Genomic DNA, 24,898 nt, shown 5'->3' with positions numbered 1-24,898 from the left:
CACCATTTGAGTTGATGACTGGACGCAAGATGGTGCTTCCCCAGCATTTGCTCTACAGAACCCAAGAGCAAACGTTGATAAATGCCTCCACAACTCATGAGTATGTGGAGAATTTAAGGAAACACCTTCAGCATGCTTTTGCCTATGCTCAGCGGAATCTAGAAAGATCAGCCGAGAGCATGAAGACCCACTATGATTTCAAAACTACCCGAAAGGAATATAAGGTGGGTGATCGGGTCTATCTATACAATTTCCAAAGGAACCAGGCCAAACAGCGAAAATTCTTGCCTACATGGAAGGGACCGTTTGAAATTATAGACAAAATCTCCGCTGTGGCCTACAAGATCTGCATCCCCAAAGGCGGTTTGGCAGAAGGGGAAGACAAGTGGGTCCATATTAACCAGCTTAAGTGTTGCCATTCCAGGCACACTTTGCAGCAACTGGAGGAGTCCTCTGCAATACCAGAGGGGACCGCTCCAGATTAATTCAGTTCCAACCCTAAAATATCCCACATATGATCTCTAAAATATTATACTCTTGTAAGCCACTGTCTTTGAATGATAACTTGTATCTCAAAAGTAAAATGTTAGGTATGTTAAAATATAAAATGTATATGTCTGCCACACCATTAGTAGTGATGGAAAAATGTCTACGAATAGGTATTGCCGCTTTTCCTTTGTCGTCCTAGGAGAAAGAAAACCTGGAGACTGGCCAAGGAGGACGATCCGGAGACCGGGAGCAGAGACCCAAGGGGCCCAGGGTACCGCCAAATCCTCCATTCAGGATCAGCAAGAAGAACTGATTGATCGACTGGAGGGAGGAAAAGATGCTGAACTGTGCCACCTACAGGATTGGAAGAAGATAATGGGGACATACCAGTGCAAGGGCTCAAAAACTCCTTTGCGCCCGACTTCCCCTCAACTTGAATCAAAGCGCAGTCGGGCGGGGGGATTTGTCATGGGTTTTGACCCATGTTGAATCAATAGAATGGGTAGATGTGGGGATGAGCTGTCGCCGCCCATTATTCTATCCCAGAACAAACTAAATCAATAGACTGGGTGGATGTGGGGATGAGCTATCACCGCCCACATTCACGCCAGAATAGGAGAACTGCGCAGTTGGCACGAGACCACTCCTAAGATACAACCTTCTTGTGGGGAATTCATTTTCTTAATCCCAAAAATGGTTGCATTACCAGTACTCACCACTATCAGAAAGCCGGCGTTTTAAAACCACAAGACTTTTGTGTGAAACTGAACAAATGAAACAAAACCAGACCAAGGAAAGACTTGCTAAGAGGTGGATACAATGTAAAACTATATTCTGAAATGACTTGAAGGAAGTAATTATTTAATGTATATGTAAAAATTGTAAGTGATTTAAAATGGGAACAAAAAGTGACATTTAGCTGAAACCTGGCTTAATGAAACTGAATTCTGCCTGACAACTACCCCCGACAGGAGTTGATACTGGATGAACAGCTGTGTTCCCAGGCCTGGCTGCCAGGCCTGGCTGCATCCTGAGGTCACATGGCCCTGTTGATTAGATTAGGGGTGGAGCAGCTGGGGACTACAGGGAGTTGAACAAAGGCCCGTCCTGGACTCAGGCAAATGTTATATTGGGGGGCCGTAAAGTGGCTTCCTCTTAGGGGAAACTGGGAGGGGCAGTGCCTCTGCTAGCAACTGAGCTTGGGGGAAGTGAATAAACCAGTTATTTCACCCTGTGATCTGGGAGCCACACCCCTTTTTTACCAGGGCATAATTTTAAAATGATAGATTTTAAAAAGATAGATAACTCAAAGTGCGGACTTGTCAGAATTATATAAGTAATATCATTATTTTTGTGATTTTTCTGTGAACATTTTGAGATGCGTTAGGACCCTGTGGTGTATTCTGGGAGGTTGCTAGCGGAAAATAGGGTCTCACTCCAAATGTCTGCATGTTAAAAATCTAACACTTCATCAATTAATGTCCATACTCCTTGCGCACATGTGTGTAAATTTGAGTAAATGTCCGATATTGCAAAACCAGTTAAAAAGCGCAAAATGTTGTCATTTTTGAATGCAAGCCCCCAGGAAGATCAGAGGCAGACAAGCATGGACCATAAGGAATATATAATGTGCACATGTAATTTCAACAAATTTTATATCTGGTAAGGATGTATTTGAATCAAATATAGATTTGTGGGCAAACTGACAAGGGGAGGTTCTTCTGACCATAAACCCTACAGCATCACTCTGACTCACATTTCCTTCCCCCATTCAAGGGAGAGAGGAGGAATTGGCCAATGATAAGTGAGAGGGGCAGGTTTAGTTATGACCAACGCACACGTCCACTTTCCAAAACACATAAAAAGAGACTGCTGGGACAGGTAGAGACATTCAATTCCATTTGCTGCGGAGCATGCTGACCGACGACTTCACATCCAGAGATCCAGACTTCAAATCCATCAATCTCCAGAACCTGTAGCAGTACCCAGAAAGCAGTGTTACATCCAGAATCCAGAGAGGCTAGACCAGCAGAGCAGAGCTGACCCAGATCACTGTGAAGTGCCGAGACCAGAACCGGAGTCCAGTCCAAAACCTGACCAGATCTGCGGCGAGGCCTGTTTCAAATTTATATTGTGAGTACCTAGCAGAACTGTGCAGAACCAATCTCTTAGTTAAAATAATCTAATCCAAACTATTTTAACCTAAGTAGAACTGCCTCCTAGAAATCGTATCATCTGTCATTTTTAAAGCTGCACAACTGTCACCTGTCAATTCTGCAGCTGCAAGCTGTCACCTGTCATTTTGAGTTTACTTTAAATCCGAAGAACTACCCTTATTTAATCGTCCGTACCTCTGGAACCGTTTGGGCTAGGAACGGAATTCAACTTTCTTCTGAAAGCCTAGAATCTTCCTATTCCCTATACTTTTTCCACAATCGCGAGACACGCACTCGCAAAATTTACCGCGATTTGCGATTTTGGCTCAATTTCTCCACTTGTCAAGATAGCAGCTCCACTCTTTCTTTTGTTAAAATCCGTTGCAACTGGTAATAACTCATAGAGCATTGCTAAAGTGAGCCTGAACTAAGACCAACACGCATCTCCCACTCACCCTGAATCTCTAGAGGGAATTAAAATCATTGGCACATTTTCCCATCCATTGCCATCACATTTAAAAAGCATTTTGGGCCTGTGTTTCAAACTCCTACCTGTTTCCTCTAAGCTTGCTGGGGGGGAACTGAATTTCGTATTGTATTTGATTGCATTCCTGAGAACTGTGTGCTCCTCTTTCCATCTCCTTCCATTTCTTACATTGCATAGGGGAGGGGGGTGAATTGCCAGAGAAAAAGTGATTATCTTATCTTTTGCTAAAAACATATCAAGTATTTCTGTACTGCATTTTATTCCTCATTGCTTTTCCCTTGAAATCATAAAAGTATTTTTGCTACTTTATCCATCCTATACTAATTCCTCATTGATTATAAAGAAGTGTGCTAGTGTCAGATTACCCATTGTTGATTAACATTATATTATAAGGGCGATATCGATTATTAATTTATTATAAAAGCGTGGTATCTATATTTTGTTTTATTTCTCAAATAAACCTTTCAAACTTGCAAAACAGAACTACTTCTTGGCTCAGTGGGGTCAGGGGGATTCTAAGAGAGGGGTGTTATATAGGGGTAGTCATCCAGAACTCATGAACTGGACATAAAGATATATCAATAAGGGTTTCCATTCACTATCCCAGACTAGGCATTGACTTAGCTGTAGTGTTGAATTGAATCCTCTAACATTGGGCATGTGAGGGCTCTTAGGACTGGAAGACCTAGAAGACTCTGGGAGAGAACCAGTTTCAAGAGACAACTTTTTTCATTTCAAATGCATGATTCAACTCCATTTCTCTGAGTTTAAGTTCTTGATGTTTGATTTCAGTTTGAGCTTGGATTATTTTAAATTCAAACTCAAGTCTCATTCTTTCCAAAGAGACAAATTCAGGACTTAGTGTTGGACCTGATGGGGTCCCTGTGGTCAAAGGTTGAGGCCTATGAGCAGGTAGAGGTGAAACAGGGCCTACATTTTGAGACTCTTCTGCCTCATCTAACTCATCCTTAACATTTGAGCTGGGCTTAGAATCATTATCATCCTCTTCAATATTTTCCACATTTGCTGTAGGGTTAGGGGTTTCAGACCCACTCCTCAGACTTTGGTATTCCAACTTTTCTCTCAATTCAACCTTTTTGCCTTTTACAGTGAGGGTCCTAGCTTTAAACATATCTCTCAATTGATCAACTGTCAAAGTGACTAGGGTCTCCTGGCTGTAGCTTTCCATATCAGGCATGATAAAACAATTCTGTTTCTATTGCTGCTTAGCCTTGTGAGGGTTATTTGAACAAAGATAAGAGTAGCACTCTAAATGTAACAAGTATACTTTATCCTCACTACTGTACACCAGTGTTAGGCAGAATCACATGCAGTACCCTTTGGGAACACTACATGCAATTAAGACTACAAATGTACTACACAGTAATGTGGTAGCAGTGGCTGAGCAGCCAGACTTATCTCAAGATTAAAGTGAACAGTAGAACAAGTTACACAAAGGACCAACAAATACAGTGATTCAAGCAAACACTTACTCAAGGTTTCTTGGTGAAAGAATATACATTTATTTACACAGTCATTAGGAAAACATTACACTAGCAAGAGCAGCTCAATATCATATACTAATACACTACACATACACAACCAATACACAACCAATAAGTTACAGAACAAGTTCAGCTCTCCTGAAGTGGGAGCAAAATGGCACTTCAGTTACTTTAAAAAGGGATAAAAAGACAAGGTTATAAGAAATGAAGCACAGATACTTTCATAGGAAGGGCAAAGGGTTTCAGTTAACTACAACCAGCAATTCAGTTCATAGGCCTGGGCCAAAGTCAATGGTACAGAGTCTTTGCATAGGTTAGCACAGTTCTGGTAGTAAATGGTTAAGTGTTTGCAACGGATCTTAGAAGAATGTGATCAGATGAAAAATTAGATGTTGGTTTAGGGAAGGACAAGCCTTCAAAGTCGGGAAAGTTTCACAAACTTTCACTGTGGCCAAAAAGATTTCAGGACCGCGTTTGCACAGTACTTTTAAAGTAATGAAGAGCTGTAGCTGAGGAAGTTCTTCCTAGCAGTTTGAGCAGATCTCACTGTTCCTGAGCTTCAGTTGTGGGGACAAAAAGGAGGACGCCGGGAGGTTCCTGCACTGCCCAGGGAAGAGGCCACAAGCTTGGCAAAACTTCGGTTTTAGGTGTGAGTGCCTTAAAGACCACAAACTGGTATCCTTCCCACTAAGTGCTCGCTTTGACATCCGTGGCTATCCGGTTTTCCACAGCACTCTGCAGACAATTCGACCAGGAGGGGAGGGTGTCCAGGCGGCTTCCGAGTTGGTTGTTCCCACCAAACTCAAGGGAAGAAGTTAACCTCGAAGGGCTTCTCTGTCGATGGAGTTTCAGGCAATTCGGACCTGCAGCAGGGCTTCACCGGTCGTCCAGGACTTGTAGCAGTCGTCTTCCTTCAGCTCGTCTTCGGTTCTTTTGTTCGAGTGGTCGACTCTGATTTCCAAGTCCCAGAGACCTGCTTTTAAACAGTTTTCCCCATTCATTCCAGCCTGGCTGTCACTCACACAGCAGGGTGGCTGTCCTTGCTGGACAGCCAGTCAGCCAATCATGCCAGAGTGCATTCAGGTCTCCTGCGAGACTAAGCACAGGAAGTTTCAGGCACCTACATCACATCCTGTCCACCCCAGACACTCAAGTGCCAGAGGAGGGCTTCAGCACTAAAGCCCACCAAAGGCCAACAAACAAAGGGACCACACCTGGATTGGCATGCAGAGACAAACACAAGAAGGACCTTTCAAAAAAGAAATGGCGAACAAAGTCGACCGGAGTCTGTTTTTACAGATAGGTCTTGGGCACCATATTGAAAAACATGACTGACCCGATTTTTAGCTACCGTTGTTCGCGGTCGGGAAAAATCATCGAAGTTTGATCTAAACCATTGCCACCATCCATTTCTAGTAGGAACGGGTAACATTTGACTATTACATGAGTGTTTTGACTCAGGGGATGCTAGGCAACCCCTCCAGCACTCCATAGGAAGATAGTGTGTGCTAGGTCTGTACATTTAAAGAGACTAGTAAAGTAAATTTAACTTTACATGCTCTTGGAGACAGAAGTCAGTCCCAGAGAAGGTATTTAAACCTTGGGAAGTCTGAAAGATGTCCCTGTGCCATTGTACTGAAGGTGCTGTGAGACACACAGAAAAAGATGATGCCTATGGAGTTTTTTTAAAACTTCATAACCAAAGAACACAAAAGTAAAACACACATCAAAATACATGGAAGAGATAGAAAAAAAGGCTCACACTCTTCCCAGGTAGAAAAATCTAATCCTAGATATCCAGAAAAGTTGCTGGGGGGTCTCAAAAGGTAAGGGAAATTAGCACATTCTTGAGAATTCTCCGTAACACACAGAAAACAAACATTGTTATCTTACAGAATGTGTGTAGACCCAGGGACAAGCAGAATACATTCTGGTGGCATTACCAAATATGTGAACACATTTGTGTCTGTTCAATTGACATAAGGTTGAAAAGATACATCACCCAGTCTTCACTTAATAATTATCAAAATCACTTAAATACTTGCAAGGCTTGTCTCTTCCTCCGTTTGGTATAATGGACTCCTTTTATTACTAAAAATACCCTTAGAAAAACAGCCAATGCAACTGGAAACTGTTTGCCAACAACTCGCTCAAGGCATTGTGATAGTTCCTCATAGAATATGAGCTATAAGGTAGAAAGATTCACTTGCAAAGGGGTTTGAGTAATGAGGTAAATTGTGTATAGTTTCCATAGAAGAAACAACCATAAGAGATGCAAAAGGCATATGTAATGAAAGACTAAACTTATGAAGTTCCATGTTAGAGGGAGGGGAAGGTGGAATGGAGTCTGTATCTCTAGCTGGTTGTTCTTGGTTGTGGTCCTGGTGAGGAGGATTAATAAAGCAAAACAAATCTGAAGATTATACTAGCCTGAACTTTTTGACTGCAATTTGCAGGTAACATGGAAGTAAACATGGTACATTCTCTCACATTTTGTGTAGTCGTGTGTGTTTAAATGCTGATTTGTGCCACACTGCTATTGATTACTGACATGACAGTGTTGTTTTCCCCTTACTTTTGTCAGGTGTTATGGCAGTACCACTGATTTTAGTGGATTCAAAGTCATCACATGAATGTGAGTCGGTTTTGGTGTGACTTGAACCAGAATATACTTTTCATGAATGATGAACAGAGCAGCTAATAGGCCAAGGTGAGGACATCCTATATTTCAGAAAATGTGGTTCCCTCTTGCGTACTCTCTAACGGCTCCTTCTTCCTGAGTTAACCAGTGCTATTTGCCCTCTAAGTACTACCTCTGCAATGTTTCCAATAATGTAACAAAAGTATAGAAGCCCCTCTACTGAGGATGAACATGGTTCACATAACTTGTTCTGTAGAATGTCTTCCACTCTGGAAGGTCTAAAACCAGGTGTTATTTCAATTCACCATTCACAGAGGAGAAATAATAATTTGCATATCTTTATTTCTAATTATGTTTTTTTTGTAATTTAGCTAGGCATGCAATTACTTTAGAAAGATAATGTATGAGAAAGATACATGAGTGATGAAATTTCTTACATGGCATAGCATGACATTGCATTTACCTCACTGTCTTTAATTTCCACGTCATTCACCACAAATCTGAAGGTAGAGTCAGCCGACAGACTCTCAGCCTGCATCCAGAATCGGACCTGACCTTTTTCAAAGATCTCATACGACAACTCAGATTTCAATGGAATTGCTGAAAGAAGATATAAAGAATTTGAACAATATAGAAGCTGAATCCAAAACAGGATTGTAATTGTATTCTCTATTTCTAGAGTGAAAAACACTCCTAAACACATTCAAAATATAATGGCTAGATGTTGCTCTTTCAAATTAACAGTATTTTGTAAATCTTTCAACGTTCATCCCTATCCCTTGACTCTGTGGTGATTGTGTCATGTATTATACATCTTAACCCAGGTCTGGCTTGTATTGCATATCTGCATGAATGATTAAGTCATTATTTGTCAAATGTGAAGCCATATTAATAAATGACTTTAATGTAGTACAAACGCTTGACGTTGCATTGATAAAGAATGGGACTAAAACAAAATATGAGGACATACATTTACCAGAATGAACTGTAATGGTTGTGTGCTATGTGCTTGATATCTTATTCATAAACATTTTGGCTCCAGCTGAATATGTGAGCTTTTATGCAGATTTCGGCTGAATGGTATACATGCATTTCAAGGCACCCCGAATTGAAAGTGCCAAACCTGCCATTTCAGAGCAAGACAAATTCTAAACCATCAGCTGTGCAACACAGGGAAAAGACACTTGTGAATGAGCAGAGTAGCTTGCAAGTATGTGCGTGTGACAGGGAGGGGATGAACAGGTGCATGTGAGCAAATTAGTGAGTGGGGGAGATTATAGAAACTGAATGAGTAAGCAGGATTGAAAGTCAAGCAAGGGTACCCAGATCCCCATACTTGTCAAAGATACATCATGTTCTGTTATGCTAGAAAATGTCTACATTGCGGCAAATCGCCACCATAGTGGTCTCAGATCACTGCGGCTCGTCTCGAAGGTTGGTATTCTGCACTCAACCAGGTTTCATAAAACATAGTCTTTGCAGGAAAGCAAAAGGTAAGGGGTGAAGCTCTGAGGTAATGTGAGTAGACGTAACAAACAGATGATTCAAATAGAGATGAGACTGGTTGAAGGAAGAAAAGTAGAGTTTTTGATACAATAGGTGCATGTTGATCCAGCCAAAGTATCATAGATGAGGAGCGGAGAAATTAAGGGACTAAATTCTATAGTGTCTTGAGAAGGGAATATTTGGATAAGAACAGTTATGCACAAATAAATACATATACTAAAAGGAAGGATTTGTGTAGCTCTGTGATGGTTTCAAGTATAACATAATAATAATTTAGCATTTATATAGCACTGCAAACCCTTGGGTACCTGAGCGCTGCTTATTATTACCCACGGTGTGTGGTGCTCATTTATTGACCTCGGAACGATGAAAGGCTGAGTTTGGCCATGCCGGGATTCGAACCTGATGTCAAAGCAAGCTCTGCACGGATGTCAAAGCAAGCACTACTACTTGCTGTGCTATCGGACTGGCATGTTTGTTGCTTGCGATTCATTTAATTGTGTGCACTCTGTTCGTGCACTTTTCCTTGATTTCACTTTCACCATATTTTTCGGGTATATGTTATGTTATGTTATGTTACCTGAACTTGTAGAGCGCACGGTCACCCAAGGGCATTATGGCGCTGGTTGCGGAAGCTACCAAACAGGAAGAACAGTAATAGTCAAAAAGCTAAAATAAAGTAGTTTTCAGAGCTTTCCTGAAAGCCAAATGGTTAGAGGTAGACTTGAGTGGTAGTGGGAGGGTGTTCCACAGCCTGGCCGCGGCAATGGAAAAGGCTCTGCCACCGAGTCTTTCCCGGTTATACCTGGGAACCACCAAGAGGTTGGTGTTCAGGGAACGAAGATTACATTCTGGGATATAACGGACAAATTTGGTTTGAAGAAACTCGGCACCTAGGCCCTGGATTGCTCGGTGGACAATACACAGTGACTTGAACTTAACTCGCTGGGCCACTGGGAGCCAGTGGAGTTGGCGAAGCACTGGCGTGATATGTGCTCCATAGGGAGAACCTGTGGCTAGTCTGGCTGCCAGGTTCTGCATGCGTTGGAGACGTTGGAGAAGGCCCGCCGGCTGAGGGAGGTATAGGGAGTTACAATAGTCCAACCGGGAGAGGACTAATGCAGCCACCACAGGAGGGTGCATAGCCTCTGGGATCATAGGGAGGACCCTCTTAAGTACCTTAATCTGGTGGTGGGCGGATTGGCAGACCGTTGAGACCTGATTTGTCATGGACAGGGTGGTGGAAAGAATGACCCCTAAGTTCTTTACTTTGTCCACTGGGCAGGGCAGGGGGCCTAGTGAAGTAGGCCAAAAAGCAGGGGTCCATAATGATGGGCTGGGAGGACAACCCACCAGCATCACCTCAGTTTTATCGCCATTGAGCCTGAGCCAGTTGTGGTCCATCCAGCCACCGACTGATGTCAGACAGTCATGAAGAGAAGCTGAGACCTTGGTATGATCCTGATCCAAACGGATCAGGATTTGAGTATCATCCGCTTGTTAATGTGTGTTTTGGGGTAGAGGGTGGGGGAATGGGCGAGTGGGGGTTTGAGGTGGTGGTGTGGCTGGGGTGGGCAGAGGGCTATTAAAAACATTTCAAAGTCAAATCAATGAAAAGTGCACGAATTAAGTGCACATGATTAATTACTGCGAGTCCAAAAACAAACGTACAACCGGTTTCAAGGGAACCCATTAAGCATGTCTGCTTTCATTGCTGGTTGAATGTTTAATCTCCCCCTTAAATCACACCACAATGTAGTAACTCAGACTGTGAAGCCAAGACTCTCTGAAAGACTAATAAGGAAGGAGACACGCAGGGTAAGTGGAGAGGGATGGCGCAGTTGTGTCTGCATGAAGTAACAATCAAGAACTTTTTTTAATCTAAAATGTTCTAGTAATGTGAGTGTATCTTGGGGCAAGGAGCAGTTAGGCATTGAGACCTTCCACACAATGTGGATGTCATTGTTAGTCTTGGTGTATTACAATGCACAAGGAAGCCTGGGCAAAGTCGGTCACTGCTGCCTGCAGATGTCAGCAGTTTGAAAGTTTATCTAATGTTCTTGTTGCTGCAGCCCACTAGCGGCTACTATGTTCCTCTTTTCTTTTTGCTGCCAGCTCTCTTGCCACTATCCCTTTGCCCAAGCGGTCTCCATGTACCGTACTTTCACTATCCCCAGTGCTACAAGTCTCCTCAACCTCCGGCTGTACTCTTGCCAACATCTTGGTGCTTGTTTACCAATTTCTCTATCTGCTTTCTTGCATTCTCTTTGTCCTTTTAGCTTTGCTATCATTCACTATCACTTCTTTTTACTCCCACTACCCCCTCGATTAATTTTGCTCATCAGAATCCTTCTAATCTCAGCTACTCAACACCCCACTCTGATATTCCCCCTCCTATCAACCTCGCCTTATGGAATGTGTGTTCTCTCTGTAAAAAAGGCCAATTCAGTTCTAGACAACTTCTTACGTTTCAATCTACAGTTCCTCTGTATTAACGAAACCTGGATGGATATCTTCTTTGTTTTCTTCCTCTCTATAACTCCGTCCATACACTTCTGCTGTCCAGAGCCCATCCCTCTTCTGCTCCCTCTGATCCTATTCCATCCTCTCTTAATTCTAAAGTCTACCCCTCTCTACTGTCTTACCCTACCCCATGTTTTAATGTCTATCTCTTCTGTTCAGGCTTTCCTACTTCGTCTAAGCATGCTACGATTCTTCTTAGCCTTAGAAAGCCCCCACTTCACCCTTCTATTCCATTTAATTTCGGACCCATATTTCTTCTTCCTTATCTTTCCAAGCTCTTGTAACGTCTTGTCTATTCCCAAGTCTCTCCTTTTATTATCTCTTCCAATCCATTCACCCCCGCTTCCAATCTGGTTTACATTCTCACCACTCCACAGAGACTGTGTTATTCTCTGTCTGCTACTCTCTTCTTTCTGCCCACTATGCAAAACATTCCTCTATTCTGATTATTCTTCGTTTGTCAGCTGCCTTTCACACCGTTGACCACTCTCTTCCTCTTTCTTCTCTTTCATATTATGGATTTTCTGGGTCTGTCCTGTGTTGGTTTCAGTCCTATCTTTCGAAAAGGCAATTACTCGATTTCCTGGGCTGCAAATCCTCCCCTACCTTCCCTCTCCACTAATCTCATACTGTAGGTTGTCCCACCCCTACTAAGTCTCGGGTCCTCTTCTTTTCTCCCTCTACACCTCTTCTCTTGCCTCCGTAATCTCATACTGTAGGTTGTCCCACCCCTACTAAGTCTCGGCTCCTCTTCTTTTCTCCCTCTACACCTCTTCTCTTGCCTCCGTAATCTCATACTGTAGGTTGTCCCACCCCTACTTAGTCTCGGCTCCTCTTCTTTTCTCCCTCTACACCTCTTCTCTTGCCTCCGTAATCTCATACTGTAGGTTGTCCCACCCCCTACTAAGTCTCGGGTCCTCTTCTTTTCTCCCTCTACACCTCTTCTCTTGCCTCCGTAATCTCATACTGTAGGTTGTCCCACCCCCTACTAAGTCTCGGCTCCTCTTCTTTTCTCCCTCTACACCTCTTCTCTTGCCTCCGTAATCTCATACTGTAGATTGTCCCACCCTCTACTACGTCTCGGGTCCTCTTCTTTTCTCCCTCTACACCTCTTCTCTTGCCTCCGTAATCTCATACTGTAGGTTGTCCCACCCCCTACTAAGTCTCGGGTCCTCTTCTTTTCTCCCTCTACACCTCTTCTCTTGCCTCCGTAATCTCATACTGTAGGTTGTCCCACCCCCTACTAAGTCTCGGGTCCTCTTCTTTTCTCCCTCTACACCTCTTCTCTTGCCTCCGTAATCTCATACTGTAGGTGTCCCACCCCCTACTACGTCTCGGGTCCTCTTCTTTTCTCCCTCTACACCTCTTCTCTTGCCTCCATAATCTCATACTGTAGGTTGCCCCACCCCCTACCAAATAAATATAAACATGAGCAAAACTCCCTTAAAATCGAACAATTCCACTTGGATATGTGCATGAGGAAATAATGTTTAATTTGATTTTAAACAACCATGCTCTTTTGGAAATTGTGTTTGCCCCACCAACTGTTGTAAATAGCCAGACGTTTCACCAACACTTCCACGCCATTTGGTGAACGTGGAGTGCAGTGTGCGTAGTAACCCCATCTCTCGTGCGTGCAGCACAGGTTTTTTCAGATTATAAAACAGAGAAATCGAAGCGGACTAGGGGCCACAGCTGGCATCCATTACAGTTTTCGCGCTTGTTTATAAAGTCCCACAGAACATGGGCAGGTTAAATCAAAGTTCTAAAAATGGCTGGCTCGTAAAGGCGTCCGCAGAGAAGACGAGAGGAATATTAGTTTTGAAATACAGCACGCTGCAGCAAACTGGTACATGGCAGGTGAGTTTATGGGTGTACTGAAAAGACTCGGGTGGGCCGGTGTGTGCACTTATATATCTGCAAGCAATATGGAGAGTCATGCAATGCACTTACTTGGGTTCCGTATCTCATGGCTCAGAGCCATCAGACGCTCGAGCTCTGAAAGAAAGAAAACAGTGGGATGAGCTTCTCTACGCGAACCAATGCATTCTCTCCATGCGGCTGAACCGCCATCTTCAATGCTATTATCGTATCTGTCACATCAGTCTGCAATCATGAGTTCTAATAATTAATAGTCCTATGCAAATGGTATTCATGCAGTAGAAGACAGCAGGGGTTAAGACCTAAAAAGTAAAGTGGTAGACTCATCAACAAACGCAATGGGATGTAAAATCACCGTAATTAGCATATCAAGGTGAAATATGCACATTTCATTAAATTGGGTTTGCACATGTACCCAAATTGCACAGAACGATTGGCATTTGTCTTTCATAAAATCAACACACAGACAAAACCGAGAGAGGATGTTTTCTTCTAATAGTGTTTTTGAAAAAGTTAAAAGGTTTAAACTCCAAGAACCAATACAAATGTTTTCCCTGGAACTTGCATTACCGAAATGGGACATCTCACGTTTAGTTGTTTTCAATTTTGCATCAGGTTATATAGTGCAGTGGTGAAGTGACTGGACTGCAAACCTCAGGACTGTGATTCGATTACCAAGGTTGGCTTTACTTCATAAATTCGAAAAGGATTCAATGTTTCACATTTTAGCTGGGGGGGGGACTGGGTCCACCCTCTGAAAAAAGTGGGTGGTCTCGGTCCACCTGCCTGTACCCTCGACTTGAGCCCTGGAAGACCGGCTTTCCAGCCTACACTTTTTAGTTACCAGGAGCGCCGGCAATCAAAAGCAATACATGTCTGTCAGCGTTTACTGCCTTCAAAACTATCTCTCTTTCTTGCACTCTGGCAGACCGGACCCGCTGACTGGCAAAGATGGAATATATCTTAGCAAAGAGGCAAATGAATTGGCAGCAAACGTCATCCTACAGTCATCTTACACCTTCTACACCTTCTAGCCCATTTATACTGACTTTTAGGAAACACTTCATGATGAACCTCATGAGTATTTGAATTGTAGCAATTTTACCGGCTGCATAATGAGTTCCACTGTCCTAATATAATCTGCTTTTATGCTTGCACCACTTACCTCGCACTGAGGATTGTCATGAGCTATATGTGTCTGACTGCAGGCCTCGAGGGCCAGAATCCTGATGGGATTTCAGGATATCCCCCGTGAATATTCATGAGTTATAATTTGCATACATTCAGAATCATTGTATGGAAATGTTTCTCATGAATTTTAATGAGGGATATTCTGAAAATCCGACATGTTTCCGGGCCTCAAGGCTGGAGTTGGACAACCCTGAAAGATGAGGGAGTAGCATGGTCTCTCAGCAGATTGTTCATAATTTGGTAGGTGGGCGGGAGGTGGGAGGGAGGCTGGCATAGATCTAAAATACAATAGTTATAATGACAGGCAGCATTCTTAAAGGTACCAGAAAGGAGGGGGGGATTCCGTGAAGAAGCTTCAGGAGGTAGAAAATGGTAAAGCACAACTTAGAAACAATGTTTAGCTGACCTGCAATGGAAAATTCAGAGTGAGGGGTCGCACCCAGATTGTGAAGTGGGTACGTACACAATGATACATAGGTCACACAATGTTGCTCTTGGCACACGCTTATTTAAATGTGATTGGAGAGCATTCATCCTTGGATATGAAAGGGACCACCATGTGAGGGCTGATGGAGCTCTATTGGGAACTGAGTTTTAATTATCACCAGCACATATCTAGGAGTGAATCCCACAGCTACGGAGGATCTGTGCCAGGGACCCCATGAAGATAACATATAGTCTCGATGAGATGCCAACAATGTGCATCGCTTTCTTCAACCCATGTACTGTGATTCAATGTTCTGCTGTGTAGACAGCTGCAGACATTTCAAGTTGCTAAAGGTGCAAGAGAGAACCTGGTCTCCGACCAGAGGAAGCTACTCCTTGATGTGCATTGGGGTGCTTTTGCTCACTGAACGAGAGGATAAGAAGGATTGCATTTGCTCGTTAGGCCGCTCTGCAAAATGTATGCAGAGCTTTCTGCAGGCCAGGTACCTTAGCTGCAGGCTTGGCAGGACCTTGTCATCCACTTTAAAGTGAGGTGATGAGAGCCTGCTTGGGTTGCTAGGTGACCTCAAATGACTAACAAAAGTAGTGAAGATGTGTGTGGAAATGGATGCTATACAAATCCCAACTTGGCCACCTTGGCACTGCAGATTGCACAGCTGAGTCATTAGCTCACAAAAACGCACACACACACAAACACAAAGGCATACATGCACACTGACACATACACACAAGCACACATGCGCATATGCACATATACACAACACAGGTTTATCTGGATGTTGTCATCTCCTCAGACATCCCCCTCTCTAACCCTCTCACCACTCCTCTCTCTTGGACGGACACTTTCGGTTTTCCTCCCATATGAAATTCTCTGGCCCACCGGCTAAGCTCAGCTCAGAACTGCCACCTGCCTTCATGAACATTCAGCCCATGAAGTGTGTGTCAGTGGCTGCCTTTGCCTCTACTTTCTCTGCTCCTCCTACTCCTCCGGCTCACACTCTGATACAGCCCTCTCTAACCTGAGTCTTGCTATCTCCAACACTTTGGACAACTTTACCCCTGTCATGAGAATCCATCTGAAGCCCACCTCCAAGTGCAACTATTGGTATGACCCTGACCTTGCCACCTTGAAATGCAAGTGCAGGGAGGCTGAGAGAAAGTGGAGGGCTTTGTGCGCCCCCCTCTGAAAACTGGCCTGCCGACTGCTCCAAAGGCAGCTGGCCAATCCTTCTGCAGGCTCCACCTCTCCTGTTCCTTCCCAAGCCCTCTGTATGGCTCTGGCTACTCCTTTCACAACTAAAGCTCAGGACATCCTGTCCACCCTCTCCTTCTTTTCTCCTTCTACCTCTCTGCCCCTGCCCCGTTGGCTGCCTCTCCCTCTCCTCCTAGTTTCCCCGCTTTCTCTACGACAACACCTGACGACATTTCTAGACAAGTCTGATCTATGAAAGTGTTGTCCAATAAGGTGCTACTCTGCTTCTTCAAAACCATCAAGGACCACATTGAGACCCTTGCTCCAGCCTCAGCCAATTTCTGCAATCACTTTTTTGCCACTGGATCTTCCCCATCTCTTCTCACACACTCCCTTGTGCGCCCCCTCCTTAAAAAGCCTTCTGCCGATCATACCTGCCCAGAAAAATCTGTTGCCCAATCTCTATCACTCCTTTCCTGGGCAAACTCCTGGAAAATCTGTCCATCTCCCAGTTTACTGTCCACATCAATTCTGTTGGTTGTCTCCATGGCCATCAGTCTGGCTTCAGAGTATCCAGAGGCACAAAAACTGCTCTCCTGAACACCTTTGATGTTCTGATCTCCAATCTTGACTCCTGTATTCCTTCCATCCTCACCCTCCCTGGCCTTTCCTCTGCTTTTGATATGGTCAATCAAGCCATACTGATCAATCGCTAGAACCTGGGCATCAAAGATCAGGCCCTGGAGTGGTTGACCTCCCTCGTTCTGGACTGTCCCTCCCAGGTAAAACTTGGGTCCTATCTCTCCACCATATCTATCTCCACATGTGGTGTTCCCCAGGGCTCTACCCTCTCACCCTGGCTCGTCAATGTCTACTTGGCACCTTAGGCACACCTGAGCTCTACCTTCTCCTCTAACTTCAATTGCTATGCGGATGACACTCAATTCTCATTTAGGCTCCCGTCAGCCTCATCTCCTCTCTCGCTCATTCCTGACTGTCTATCCACGATTCAGAAGTGGCGCGCCTCCAACAATCTCCGCCTTAATGCCAGTAAGACTGAGATCCTTCTCATTGTGACCCCTGCTCCCACTTTCTCTCTCTCACTCTGGCTGCCCTCGTTGAGCCCTCTTTGTTCGCCTTCCTGTGAGGCAAAAACCCTTGGGGTCATCTTCAACTCCACTCCTTTCTTCTCTCCTCACATCACAGACCTTCCCAAGAAGGCCCACTACCAGCTGTGCATCCTCGGAGGTATTCTTCCCTTTCTCATTTTCCCCCAGAAGCTCACTGTCTCCAGAGTCCTGGTTCTCTGTAGGCTGGACTACTACAACAGCTTTTTTTCTCAGACTGCCTTCCTCTACTCTCTGCCCTCTTCAACTCATCCAGAACAGGACTGCAAGACTTAACCTTGGCCTCAAGCCCAGGGACCGTATCTGTCCAGCCCTGACATCGCTCCACTTGCTCACAAACTTGAGCCGGACCACCTGAAGTTCCGGAAGCAGGTCAATACCTCCCATTTCTCCTCCTCTTTCTACCTCCCCTGCAGACATACCTGTCTACTGCACCGACTGGTTGCTGGCTACCCTCACAGTCTCACTGGGTACCAGGCTCCTCCTTGAACAGTCTTTCCTGCACTGCCTCTGGGACCAACATGCACTTAGGGGCTGAAATATGAACCTCTACAAGCCCCTGGCTCCCTGCGCTTACCCAGAGCCACGCTGCCTTGGCTTCACTGACTCAGAGCAATGCTGCCCTGATTACACTCGCCTGCGCACCTCCCCAGTACTTTTCCCTCTCCCTCTCCTTTCCCCAGCACTTCATGCTGTTGCACCTGCACGATCTGAATGACACAAGGCCTAGTAAGATTGCTTGTCTTGCCCTCCCTCCCTTGTCTTGTCATGCTTTGAAACACTATTGTATAGGTGTGTTATAAATGACATATCACATATCACAAGAAACCCAACAGCCTGAATTTTCAAGAGATCATGCAATCAAGCAATGAATCCAAAGGCAAGAAGATGGCACTGAAATCCTGGAAGACTGCTGCTGCAGACAATTAGAATTGTCCAAGTCATCTACCTCAGAAGCCCTGCTTCCTCGGATTTGACCAGAAATTAACCTCAAGAATGCCTTCCTCACTAAAACTTGTGGGGTCCAATAGTCCTGCATCATGCACCATTGTCCTGATGTAACTGGATTTCTGAAGTGTACTAGGGCCATCCTGTGGGCTGCAAATTCACTGACCATCTCTGCTGCTACATGTGCTGTCCCAAGCTTCATCTTGGGACTCAACAGTGGCCCAAGAACATCAACACCAGCTGTTACAGCTGTCTTTCGTAAAGAAGGGCCTGTTGGCAGCCTGCCCCTTTTCCATGGCCTCAGACCGAGTTTGATAAACCTTGCCCAATTTTCTTTTCATGGCTATGCTTCATCAGTCCTGCCTGCGGTTCCTCCTCATTGTGACTGCTGTTCTGTGGTGTCTGGACCATCTTGCTCTAGGTCTGCTGGAACAGTCCTGTAATCAGAGATCAGAAGCAACACCTAGCAGACCTAATCCTATCACCTTTTTCAGCCACTGTGTCTGCAGCCCCTGATTACCGACCATGGGCGTAATTATTGGGGGGACAGAGGGTTTTGTCCCCCCCCAACTTTTGTGGCATGCCTTTTCGTCCCCCCATATTTTGGAGGGAGGGCAGTGGGGCCACAATCATCAGTTATGTAATTGGACAGCACAAGCCCAGCTGGGGTGCCCAGCAAGGCTTGCACTGTCTCATTACATAATGCGGAGATGCCTGGCAGCACACTGCAACACATTCAGGGCTGGGATACCCTTCGTGGCTCAGTCCCTCACCTGGCTGGCCTGACTCAGTCAGCAGCCAGGGTGCTGAACTGGGTGCTGCAGGGCCTGGCACCTTTACTGTAACGCTAGCAGCAGTACTTCCGGGGGCCAGCGGCACAGAGCATCGCTTTCCAGCTTTGTGTTCGTGCGACACACAGACAAGAACTAGGAAGCTCATTCAGCTTCCTGGTTTTTTGTCTGGAGGCGCGTGAGTGCAAAGAGGTTAGGTTGGTGTAACATGAGACGTGGCCCGGGCGGCATTTGAAAGCAGAGCATAGGTACTTATAGGTACTTAAAAAAAAATGTTTTAATTGTGTTTGTGTATGTTTGTTGGGGAGCTCTGTCCAAGCCCTCTGAGGCAAAATGCATGCAAACTTCCTAATTGGCATATGGATTACACCAACAGAAGTGAATTCACAGAAAAGGACATTGCAAGGCACATCATCATTCTTTGATACTTGAGGCACCATGGAAGTGACTTTAAAATAAGTTGCCATAAATAAGCCAAGTGATAAATAACTTTGTGGTGCAAAATACCTAAATTACCTAAATTACCCTATAGTTATATGTGAAGCAACTCTATAGTCATTAGGCTTTTCCATTATAATAGCATGATACATTAACATAAGCTTTGAAGTGAATCAGAATCACTTACAGAGCCGCAGATAAGACACAAAGAGCCTCATTACAACCCTGGCAGCCTCGGTTTGAACAGTGCTGGTAAGGTACCGGCACCGTTCATACCGGGTCACCACATTACGAGTTTGCTCGCGGGTGGTGGTATGCACGTCTGGTCTGGCCAGACGTGCATACCGGCACCCGCGAGCAGACCAGGATTTTAACAACGGACCCGTCATTAACGGGTCCGTTGTTAGCATCCTCCCCATTCCCATTGATGCCTATGGGGGATCAATGGGAATGGGGAAGTACCGGGCCCGGGTCTTGAAAATGGGAATTACCGGGCCCGCAAAAGTCGGAATGGCCCGGTAATTCCTTTTTTCCGGGACCCAGACCACTACACGAGTTTGGATTTAGCCATGCCGGTAATGATGGCATAGCTACCTCCAAACTCGTAATGAGGCCCAAAGTGATTAAATAATTTGCTCATGATCACACACTTGGTTAAATGGTGAAACTGGGATGTGGACAATTTAAGCGACCATGCACATCTTTCCAGGCTTAGTTGACATAGCTATTTATTAAGGTTTTGCTTTACATTTCATGTGCTTATTATTTATATAATACATATAACATCTAAATATTTATAACAATGCATTGGAAGCAAACCACATTACATAATAAACTAGCCTTTCATAGTAAACTAACCATACACCATATAAATTGTCATAGATATATGTTGAGCAATGGGAGTATGGCTTTAGTTTTATCCTCCCCATTCTGCATGCAAAGTCACAATAGCATCATGTAGATTAATGTGAGCTTAACACATCCTCCTTGGGTTTTAATGCCATAGTCATTATTTTATAAAGCATGCAACATTATGCACCCTTCTCACATCTGAACACTCCCTCCCATTCACATTTCTAAAGGGACAAAAGTCCCTTCTAATAGTAGACCCCACCAACCCGTCAGTGCCTAATGGCTCACAATGTAATACTATGTTAATACAGAGCAACGTGAGGACCCTCTGCTGCCTGGAGCTCCTTGGGACATTGTCCTGGCAGTGGGACATCTCTACCATTCGGAACGGGTAAGGTGTCCTGCTGCCAGGACAATGAGTGTGCTGAACGGGAATTGCTCAGCTCACATTGTCCTGCCAGCGGGACACTTTTGCCATTGGGCACCCTCTTTGAGGTGCCGAATGGGAGAGGTGTCCCAATGACAAATTACCCGGTATGGCTCTTAAAAGAGCTACGGGGTGGCAGCTTTGCCACCCCCTTGTGACTCTCCTGCTCGGTACTCCACTGCTTGGAGCCATTAGCACACAGGAAAACATACCTTCATTTTAATCAGTCAGAATCTTGTAGAAAAAATCTATCAGCACCTAGACATATAAGGTGCTGTGCAGAACCCAAGTTTGGAGATATATGGCATTTCAAAATCTATACCAATTATACTTGTTCTCACACTGCACTGCATTAACCAATGGTTTCTGCCTTTGAACAAAATGAAAAATCAGGCAAATTACTGAAATTCCAGTGAATCTGGTCCTTTCGGCCATGGCTTTATAGTTCAGCTAGGTCAAGTCAAGGTAGCCCAAAATTACAGGTATCAGGGGTGATAAAGTCTGATCTGCTCAATGGATGTTGCGCCACTGTTTCCATGTGTTATTGTAAATGTACATATACATGTTGTGTGCACACAGTGTATGTCACTGGAGGTGCTGGGTACATTTGTATGTGAGTGAGAGTGTGTGCAAGCATATGTGTGTTGACTTTTGTGTCTGTCTGAATGAATGATAAATAATGCATTGTTTGCATGTTCTAGTGGAGTTAAGTTTGTGAATGTTATGTTGTGTCACTGGGTGCATGGCAGGCCGGCTGAAGATGTGTGGGGGCCCAATTGAATTTTAAAGATACGCCACCAGTCTTATGAAAGTTATAACAGAGCGTCAGCAATGGACTCTTGTGGTGTAGTAGTTAGGTGTTTTCCCTCTGGGATTTAGGTTGTTTGACCAACGTACAAAATCACGGCAGAATTAACTGTAGTCTTTTTCGCTGTGAATACGTTTTTTTCCTCGGTACAAACAACCAAAAATTATGTCTCCTCAAACCTCCAGTACACCCATGAACCCCCCACTTACCTTTTCTCCATCCGCTGCCTCTCCTGTAACCTGCAACGTCAGATCCATTGCGTTAACGGGGGGTCGGATCTGACGCTGCAGTGTCCCTTTTCTTCTATTTTTTTTGGGGCCCCTGCCACCAATGCTGAGGAAGAAGGGAACCCCCCCTGCAACTGCCAAAGCCAAAAATACCGAACATGGGCTGAGGGGGCTACCCCTGCAACCACTGCTCTTCATGTTCGGTATCTTTGGCTTCGAACTAATGGTGGTGACCGAATTTGGTCAAATCTACCATTCGACCAAATCTTTTTTTAACAATTTGGCCGACACAATCCCCCAGAGCTACCATCCGCCCACCCTTCACCCCAACCCCTTTTCAGTTGTCATGTCCCCCCCAACATTTTCAGCAAAGTTACTCCACTGGTACCGACCAATGGGACGAATGGCTAATGACAAAAGTAAGTGTTCGGGTTACAGTGTACTTACTACTCTTTGTGCCTCCCTTGCCACGTAGGGAATGCATGGGTACAAACATCAATCCCTATAATTACCAGTGGAGTTCTGATTCACTATGGGAAACCCCTAGTGTGGTGGAATTGTACCCCTAATATTATCCTGAAAACGTTTTCCTTAAAAGTGTACTTAAACTACATTTTTACTTACCTGTTGGCTGTTACCAAAACCTACGCAAGAGAACGTTGAAAATTACTACATCCTTTCAAATACTTATCTGCATCTTGAATTTCTGATACCCCAGGACTCATTACCTGATAAGGAAGCACTGCCTAAATTAGGTGCTGGGTTTGCAATAACGCAGCAGAGTGTATTGGATATGGTTTCTGTCACTTGCTTTCTCACTTCACTTGTTACCAGTTGTTACCAGTGGTTACCAGTGGTGGAGGCAACTGTTGGTGTCAGGCAGGGAGGATCGGAGCTCCTGAGGGGCACCTCAATTATAAATGAGCCAAGGTCAGTGGCAGCATTTCCTACTGAAGTGCATTAATATTGTCCACTAATTTGTGTGAGGGAGTGAAACTAGTGAGAAATGGTGCATGACCCAACTTAAAAGGCTTCAGTGGAAGTTGGGGATGGAGATTCTTGCCCGTGCATATTCTACACTTTGTGGCGTAATGCATGAGAAAACCCATTTGATATCAGGTCTCCAAAGACGCCATGGAGCACTTTACAACAAACTTACTGTATGCCGCTGCTGACATTAAATGGCAGCATTGCCACAGCAGAACACATTCATGATGTCTGCGCCCACAACATAAGCCAGCATTGCCACTGTAAAACGTACTTTTATGATCACCTTACCCAGAATATATGGTAGCATTTCCACTGTAAAACGCATTCATTATGCCTTTGCCCACAGTCCCACAATTTACCCAGCAGTGCCCCTCTAAAACACTTTCATAATACTAGGGGACCTTTAGCATATCAAACAAACACGTTTGCAGACTTTGCACAAAGAAAATACAGTCAGTCTCAAACACACACAAACTGCAAAATACTTTAAAAAAAATAGACCAGACTTATCATTTACGACTCACATTGTTTTCATACAGACAAAAAGAAAGCTTAACTGTACACTCTCCTTAGTCATTTCATGTTGTTAAATGTTTTGTCACAGATGTACTCGTGTTATTTACCAAACTCTTTTTATTGAGTATTTTGAACAAAAGAGAGATAAGGAATACAGACATCATGTCTTCAAGTGTTGTTTTGAGACTTACGCATCAATTAGACAATTTCCGTATACATGGTGCCCATTGCTTACTCTCTCTAAACCCTTCCCCCACCCTTTTACCCACTCCACTCCCGCCACCAACATGGTGGTTACCCACCCAACTTCTAAACCCCCTAAACTTGCAAAAGTATGTACGTATTGATGTAGTTCCATGAGCGTCTGTATGGATCAGTCAATAGGTGCCGAGTCATATAGGGAATGGAATAGAGTATAGCCTAAAGGTATCTGCCAGAATCCTAAAGAGATCGGCCTGTAAGGGTTTGTTGCAGCGTTTAAGGACAAAGCATTCGAGTGAGCATATTCTGGTTAATAGGGTCAGCCAGGCGGCTTAGTTGGGACTGTGCCTGTTTTCCAATGGAGGATCAGGATTTTTCAGGCTGAAAAGAGCGCTGTATGAACGAGTTTTCTAGCCACTGGGTCAATATACCAGTCTTCTTCCCCAACCCCAAATAGCACTAGACCCGGGGCTAAATCCAAGGTGACCCCATGCACCCCAATGGCGTGTTCATGAACCATTGCCCAAAATACCCTAATCTTCAGGCAGGCCCATATAATATGTCCCATTGTAGCCAGTCCCACGCAGTGTCTCCAGGGGGGAGGGTGTATGTGTGAGCCCCATTCTATGTAGTTTACTCAGTGTGTAGTATAGCCTTTGTTTGTTTGTTTGTTTGTTTGCTTGTTTGTTTGCTTGTTTGTTTGTTTATTTGTATGGCACACCCGACCCGAAGGTATCTTGGTGCTTTTTACACAGAGGTTACAAGTATACTTTTAGCTTGGTTACAGGAGATGCAATATACAACATGTACATAAATGTATACAATTTATACAAGAAGAATGATTCTACACTATGCAAAGAGTAATACAGTGGTGGTCTATATACAACAGAAACAGTAATATAATGGAACAGGTAAAGTAAGTGATACCGGGTAAGGTGAGGGAAAATAGGAAGCAAATTTGAGTGGGCACCACAGGGGTATTGAATTTTTATGGTGTTCTTAAAGGTCTCTGGTGTAATGAGTCTCTTTTAGGAAGTTAGATCCTATGTACAGGAGCTGGCTGAAAAAGGCCTGGAGACACCCAAACCCAGAAAAACAGCAAGAGCAAAAGATTAGGTAAAATACCCAATCATACAGCCGCTCTCTGAAATCCCAAACTGGGTTTTGTGTTAGTTGTAATTTTACTATGTAAAATTCCTGTGAACCAATCTTGGAACAAATTTGAAAGTCAAATTTGTAATGGTTTTTCAATGTTGATTTTATCCATCAAGCAAAAAGTTCTTTTAAGAAAAGAGTAGCCACTAATAGTGTTCTTAGAGAGGAAGAGTTTGCCATAAGTCACTCTATCTGTAGACTTATATTGTGCCAATGTATTTCGGAATACAACAAATTCCTTCATCAGGGCAAGTCTAAAACATAACATTTATATGCAATTGTGCCAATCATCCCATGGTTAATATCCATATATAATAAATCCCATATTTAGAAAGACGTAAGTATGTAAACATCAACATGATCAGTCATCATCCAAATAGTTGAAAAAAATGTGAAGGTA

The 24,898-nt window shown here is 44.1% G+C and overlaps 1 protein-coding gene across 2 annotated transcripts in view; it reads right to left on the bottom strand.

Moving 5' to 3' along the window:
• MYOM2 (myomesin 2) overlaps positions 1 to 24,898 on the bottom strand; it is a 578,568-nt gene that overhangs the window by 115,647 nt on the left and 438,023 nt on the right. For both annotated transcript variants that reach the window (XM_069606094.1, XM_069606095.1), the window contains 2 exons: positions 13,261 to 13,305; positions 7,742 to 7,878 (listed from right to left, as the gene is read on the bottom strand). In XM_069606094.1, the coding sequence (XP_069462195.1) occupies positions 7,742 to 7,878; positions 13,261 to 13,305 (182 nt within the window). The remainder of the gene's footprint in view (positions 1 to 7,741; positions 7,879 to 13,260; positions 13,306 to 24,898) is intronic.

The sequence above is a fragment of the Ambystoma mexicanum genome, chromosome 4p (assembly GCF_040938575.1).
Source record: "Ambystoma mexicanum isolate Mex_15411 chromosome 4p, UKY_AmexF1_1, whole genome shotgun sequence".
NCBI lineage: Eukaryota > Metazoa > Chordata > Amphibia > Caudata > Ambystomatidae > Ambystoma > Ambystoma mexicanum.
The sequence above is the reverse complement of the archived record's forward strand: the minus strand, read 5'-3'. Positions and strand labels throughout refer to the sequence as shown.